Below are 7272 nucleotides of genomic sequence, written 5' to 3'. Positions count from 1 at the left end.
CTTCACATCTTTGCATCACCTACAGCACAGCATGAAACAGTAGTGTGTCTACCCTATCTGTCAGAACATTTCCTGAGGGTAGAAAATCACTACCTATCTGGGGAATTGCATAGACAATACAATGTCTGGTCTACCAATCACAGCAGCTCAGAATTACTGCGTAGGACAGAGAGGGAGAACAGCTTTGTGGACACGCATTCACAGTGCTTGTAACCAGAGGAGGTGCTGTATGTGTTCATTATTAGTGTCATTCCTTTATTCACCTACCTTACTCAGATACCTCAGTTGTCTCCAGGGTATGTGGCTCTTGATCCTTTAAAGAAGCAATAACTCCAAGGACATCCATTAGGGCACTGTGTCAAGTTCAAAGTGGACGCTTGAATTTAGTCCAGAGCCTGGCTTATCCCCCAGAAGGGGAGATACACACAATTATATCCAATGCTGATGGTGATAGCGTATTTTGTGAAGCAGGAACAAGTCTTCTTTGACCGCACCTTTTGTGAATGGACAGTTCCAAAATCATTTCCCTCTCTTTGTTTACTCAGATGAGGAGTTCCCCAGTTAGGGGACCAAGGGTATAGGCTGACAGATGGCACCATCCCCTCTGTAGCCCATGGCTCACCAGCTTCTTCCTGCAGGAGACCCATTGTCCCCCTTCTCCACCCTGCTCTGAGTGGCTGACACCAAGGGCCCTTCTTTGCCCCCTGGCTTCCTGTTGAAGTAGGTCAAGGGGTGGCACCAGCGGAAAATGGGAGACTTTTCTCTGAGGGCAGGGCATTTTCCCCCCAGCATCCTCTCCCATCAATTCATCTGGGGCTGGCCATATCCCTCTAAGGGTTTCCTTCTCTTCCCAGCCTTTGTAGTTTCTGCGGTCAAGGAAACACATCTTCCTTGCCTAGGAGTGATGGCAGAGTCTTACTGTTGCTGGTTCCTGGAGGAATTCACTGTCTTTTATGGTTTCCCCTACGTGACTTTATTTTTTATTTTTATTTTTTTTTTAAAGATTTTATTTATTTATTTGAGAGAGAGAGAATGAGAGACAGAGAGCATGAGAGGGAGGAGGGTCAGAGGGAGAAGCAGACTCCCCGCTGAGCAGGGAGCCTGATGCGGGACTTGATCCCGGGACTCCAGGATCATGACCTGAGCCGAAGGCAGTCGCTTAGCCAACTGAGCCACCCAGGCGCCCCCTACATGACTTTATTAAAAATCTCATTATTTGAGCCCTTCTGACTCCAATACCAACAACATTCCCTAACTTCAGGGACCTTCAGAAAAGTAAAAAAATCAGCAATTTGCTGAAAACATTGTGAGCCTCTGAACATATCAGAGGTCCAACCCTTTCTTTGTTACCTTGTCCTCTCTCTCCTCCAGTAGCTTGCTACTGGCTTAGGGATGTCATTCACCTGCAGGCTTTAGCCCACCCAGTCCCTGTGTGGGTCTTATCTGTGGGCCTAGGCATGCTCAGCAGAGTGGCTGCCCCTGGGGTTCTGTGCTTTGGTGTAAGATCGCTAGGCTTACCTGTGCCAAATGAAAGAAGGGCAGCCGGGCAGAGTCCACCCTGTAATGAAGAGGGAAACCAAAATCAGAACTGGTGAGTGGCACCGGGCATCAATCTGCAGGATGAGATGAGGCATCAATAGGGAGATGAGACAGCAAGGCAGAAGGAAGGAAGAGCAGAATGTAAGGTAGCTTGAAGCAAGTTGATCAGAATAGAGACCATGAAAAGTATACAGGTGTCTGAGGCCCATTATATTCGATGGAGACGAACCTTGAAGGATGTGTGCAGAGCAGGTGGTTCATGAGCCAAGTTCTTTAATAAGAGGCTGCATCAATAGCCTTCATCTCACACCTTGTGGGGTTTGGAAGTGAGTCATGCTCCCAGTTCCATGATTTGGAGGTGTGACCATGGCCACTTAGCTCCCATAGAAACCCTGTAATTCTCCTGGTTGCTGAGTAGACTGCAGACTTCTCCACTGGGAGGAAGCCCGGATGCTCACATCTCAGCTCTCCCAGTCTCCAGCTGGGCCCAGGCCATGAGGTTGTCTTCTATCCCAACACCCTTGCTAATCCTGAGCTTTTGTGCTACTTCGTTTCTAGCTTCTCCAGCCAGCCTCAGTAGGGCCCTGCTCTGCTGACCAACTGTCCTCCTCCCAGAGGGCCAGATTCTGCTTTGATGATCTAAGTGTCTTTCAGTATAATTTCTGGTGGAGAATCTTGGGCCCCATCTCTGTGACTCCTGAGTAAAGAATAGGGATTTGCTTCAACTTCATTGCCCTTCTGTCGGGCAATATCCACGTTGACAACTCAGAGTTTGGATAAGATCATTATATAGTAATCTGCAAGTCCTGAGTATCCTCCAGAGGTCAGCCTTTTGTAGTAAGTTAGCATCCCCACTCCACACTGGATTTATGGAGTAAATTTTCCTTAGTTTCCTCCATCCCCGCGTGGCTGAAAATTTAGGATGCCTTGGGCCCAAGCCCATCCAGGTGAAAACAATTTATACCCTCCTCCCATCTACTCCTGTAAGGCCCCCCAAGCCTCCTGAGAGCTATGTGGGATGTTTTAAATATTTAATGGAGAGCAAAATGAGTAACTTTCTAGCTCCCGTGGTTCCTTCTCTGTGGGATCTAGCTGTCCCAAGTGTGGAGTACAAGGAGGGCATCAACTTGCATTAAATTGTAAGCACTATCCACACTCTAGCACCTAAAGAGTTTACCAGCAGCTACTCTCTTGCCTTAAAATGTATAGCAATCAAAGAACATCTATTATTCTATATATTCAACAAGTCCTTTTACAGGACCCAGGAACAAAGTCCATTGGATGGGTAACACTCACACCCCAAATCCAAAGAGTCCCGTAGGAATCTCTAAAAGAAAAATGTCCAAGGGATGAGGCATGTATATATCTACCACTGTTTGGTACATGAAAGGTCACAGCTGTGAGGTTACCTTCCTGTAGTGGCTGTCCCTTTGGCATGTTCTTATGGCTCATGAATCCACACTATCTATAGAGTTTGAGGGATGGTTAGTGGGATAGCTCTGGTTGGACACTTGTCTCTCTTTCTGCTAACTGGTTTACGTAGAAACGGATTACCTGACAACCTCAATCTTTCAGAACGCAGCCCCAAACCGGGAACTAACAACAAATACACATGTGTAATCACTTTGTATATATGTACTGCATTCCATCTCCCTCGTGAGATTTTTTTTTCCTTCCAGGATACATAAGAATCTTATTTTTATTTACGCCATTTAGAGACACACCTGCCATGTTGTGTGATACAGAGCTGGCAGGAAATAGAGATTTTCAGGATGATGCTAGTGCAGTCAAAGCCTGCTTTTTGGTAATATCCACTTACCAAAAGTCACTGGTCCACTTCCTGGAGCCATCCAGGAAAAACTTTCTCCCTTCCCCAGAATGACATTTACTTTTTAAAAATAATGCTTTTCCCTCTTCTCTTTATAGACATTATAATTGCTTTTGAGTTATTTGAAACAGTAATCATGTGGACTTTAAAGTAAGGCAGGCTGGGATTGAATCCCAGTTCAGCTTCTGTGTGGCTGGAACTGTGCAGTCCATTAACCTTCCTTTAATTGTCTTTAGAACTGGAATAACAAGCAGAAAGAGGCTTTTGAGAGGAGGTAACACAGGTAATTTGGCTCTGAGGAAGACTCGGTGATCATTTGTTGAATTTAACAGAGTGAACCAAATCTTAATCCCTCTGCGTGCATTCTTTGTTTTTTTTTTTCACTCTGATTACATACAAGTCTGATCACATTGACAGAAAATGCTTTTTGGTTACTTATTCCTCCAACTATCTTTTCTTCTCTCTTTAAAAATATAATAACACATCTGGGATCTATTATGTGGTGGTATATATTTCAGTATATGTTTCTGCTAATGCCTTAGTAAACAGAAACTGCATGAATGTTGACTGCTCAAATACAGTAGCCACTAGTCTGCCTTGAGCGAGGCTCAGTATAAAGTTAAACACTGCAGGATTTTAAAAAAGGGAGTCCATCAGAAGTGGAACTCTAGCCCCAGTTATATCTGAATTACTTTACATAGTTAAGAAAATGCTTTTAACCATTTCCTACTGCTTAAATTAAGGAAAGTTTTGAAAGTCTATGATGTCTTTATTTTTACCAAAGGCAAGTGTATCAGTTAGGAACACTTGTGGCTGTTAACGTCAGTATACTCAACTAATGGTAAATGAAACATATAGAGGGGTACTTTGTCATTGTTCTCATATTTTCTCAAGCAGAAACCTTGGTTCAGGGCCCATATCTCTGGATTCTTTTGGTCTTTTCCTCATGGTTGTAAGATGGCTGCCCTGGCACCAGACATTAAGTCTACATCCAATTGAAGAGTGAAGAATGAGAAGGTAATACCAGCCACCTGCCACATGTGTCCTTTTTAACAAGAAAGTAAGACATTTCCCAGAAGCACTGAACAGACTTACATCTCATGGCCAGAGTTGTGTCACAAGGCCACCTCTATAAGGGAGACTGGGAAGGTGAGGTTTTTTGCTAATTCTAGCCTTCTGTAGTGGAGGCAGGCAAGAGAGAAAGAGATGGAGATGGGTGTTGGTTGAGCCAATCCTTAGTTTCTGTCATCATGAACTTTATAAAAGTGTTTGTGGGCTGAAGTCTGCTGCAAATATCCTCAAACTAACTCTAAAAAAACAACAGAGGTATCAGGCTATGGAGCAAAGAACTTTGGAATCAGACTCATCAAAGTTTAGATTCTGACTTTGTCACTTACTGAGTAGGATGGCCCTGAACAAGTCACTTCTCCCTGAATCTCTATTTCCTCACCTGTAATTATAGTGTGTCCTAGAGTTATTGTGAAAATCAAATGAAAGAATATGAAAGCACAGTTTATGCTGATTACGCCTCTGCATCTGTACCGTATTATGGTCAAGATAATGGTGATGATAAACAAATAAGTAAAAGAGGAATATAAGAGCCTCTTCTATTCTACACAGAAAGGCCAGGCTCAGAGGTCTATGATGATCATTGTCCCCACTCTACACCCCCCACGCTTTCTTTTGGTCCTTCCTTCATGCAAGTCATCATTTCATGGCTCATATCCCTAGATTGTGACTTCATTGTATTATGTTCAATTTTGCATCTCCACTGCCTAGTGTACAGTGGTAGGTACTCAGGGAATGTCTAATGAATGAATGATTTCCCCCAGAAGCATGGACTAGCTGGAAAAAGAGGAAGTCGTAGTTCAATCATACATGTCCAATAAAGACAAAGGTTCTCAGAGAATTATTCAGCAGCTATTTAAGAATAAATGGGCAAGGAATTCTGAGAAGAAGCTGGTAACAGTGGAAATATAGTTTTCAGATCTCAAATTTCCACAAAGCTGCTAGATACAAATGAATACCCATGGGATACATTTATAAAAATGGGGTGAGAATGTGTACCCTCAAACCTGAAAATTTGGTGAGTGATGGAAAAATGCCAATAGCACCATAAGATCTATATTGTCTCAACATCTGAGCTGGAAGAGTAGAGGAAGCAAGAGGATGGCTGAAGCACCTAAGAACAGAAGAACCCCAAATAGCCAATAGATATTCACCGAGAAGCATAGAGAAGTAATTTGAGAGCAGCAGCTGAAACAGACATTCCAGTAGGAGTTTGCCCACTGGAATGGGAGTGAGTGTAGGGGGTCCCACAGTAAGAACTGAAAATCCTGGGACAGTCTAGCCTATGAATTCTTGAAACTGACAGCCATTTCTCCCTTTCAGGACAAGGCCCCACACTGAGGAAAAAATTCTGGGAGTGGAATCAAATTGAGCAGGTCGCAGACAACAGTGATGAGAAAGAGAAGGTTCAGATAAAAGTAGAAGAGGAAGGAAAAGAAAACCAAGAAATGTAACAAAGAAAGCCCTTATTTTTGTTTTGTTTTGTTTTGTTTTGTTTTTGAAACTAAATGTTACAATTTATTCCATCTTCATGATTACAAACATTACAGGCAGGATAGGTACACAAGGCAAATAAAACAAACTTCTCCCATTTAACTAAATGCAGCATTTTGGCAGTTTAATGATAATACAGGTTGGCTTGCTTAATTTGGGCTGAAAGCTGGCAACAGCAAATCTTTGCAATTTAGGATCTTCCTCCATTGTTACTCCAAGGATCTTCATTCCTAAACTACACTATGAGCTCAGAAATGGTGTGTACTGCAACATTCTTCAAGCTTTCACATCTTAATCAGAAATCTGACACCTCTTCTTAAGGCAGAGAACTCTTAAAGCTGTCTTCCTCTTGGCTAACCCAGTCCACCAGCAATCTTAAAACCGTGCTCCCAAGCATTGATTAAAACTGTTGTGCTGGGATCCCTTTTCAGAGCCTTAGCTCCCTGAGAGAAAAGAGAGATCGTAACCAATTGTTTCCATGAATAATAACCCTAGTACAATGTACCTAATGTCCTTTGCAGCAAAACTCAAGAGGTCAGGCAACCCTGATCATCCTGACAAGTTTATCAGTATTTACATACAAAGGATATTTAAAGCTGATCCCAGACCAAGTATTGCAACCATAATCCCAAGAAGTCATTCAGTTTAAGCACATGGAGTTCCTGCAAGATGCCAGAGCAAGTGAGAAATCATCTCATAGCAAAGAGTGATGGTTCATCATCTTTTACAAGTGAGAGGAAATCAAGAAGGAAAGCAAACTCCTCCCTCCTAAACTCATCAAATCGATGGCTATTTTCACAGCCTTAATTGACGAAATCCAGTGTCCTCAATTTCCTGATTGGAGGAGTCTATTTTCAAGGTGACTGTCAAGGTCAAGAAGAGCTTTCAGGCTTTTCTTTGCCATGGCCCATGAATTCCAGTCCTTCAATGGGAATCTCTTTCTCCTTTATTGCTTTCTGAACACACTGCTGATAGGGCTTGAAGAGGTCGGTGCTCGGGTCTCCGGAGCCGTCCCCCTTGAGGAACTTCTCGGCAAACCAGCGATTGAAGCGCTGATCGTACTCGCGCTTCATGTCCGTGCAGGCCTCCCCTACGCTATTCATGGCGGCGGCCAGAAAGCCCTTATCTTTTTAACACTACATTAAAAGCCACAGAGGAGTGATCTCTGTGAAGTTAAAAATGTTATCTGAGGAAAGCCGCTGTCCTCTAAAAATTAGCAGAAACCAATTTCACATAAAATTGAGCAGTAGAAAACTATGGAGGTCAAGCTCCATGAAAAGTTATTTTAAGGAAAATAAGACTAAGCCATATGTAAAATGGAAAATGAAAACATGCCAGAAAGA

The 7272-nt window shown here is 43.0% G+C and overlaps 1 protein-coding gene across 1 annotated transcript; it reads right to left on the bottom strand.

Moving 5' to 3' along the window:
* Positions 1–6408: 6408 nt before the first annotated feature.
* Positions 6409–7032, bottom strand: LOC110578072 (TP53-regulated inhibitor of apoptosis 1-like). Its single transcript, XM_044915831.1, has one exon. It carries the CDS (start codon positions 7030–7032, stop codon positions 6802–6804), a length of 231 nt encoding a protein of 76 aa, XP_044771766.1. The 3' UTR covers positions 6409–6801.
* Positions 7033–7272: the final 240 nt, after the last annotated feature.

Source organism: Neomonachus schauinslandi, chromosome 5 (genome assembly GCF_002201575.2).
Source record: "Neomonachus schauinslandi chromosome 5, ASM220157v2, whole genome shotgun sequence".
Classification (NCBI taxonomy): domain Eukaryota; kingdom Metazoa; phylum Chordata; class Mammalia; order Carnivora; family Phocidae; genus Neomonachus; species Neomonachus schauinslandi.
This window is presented reverse-complemented; position numbering and strand designations above follow the sequence as displayed.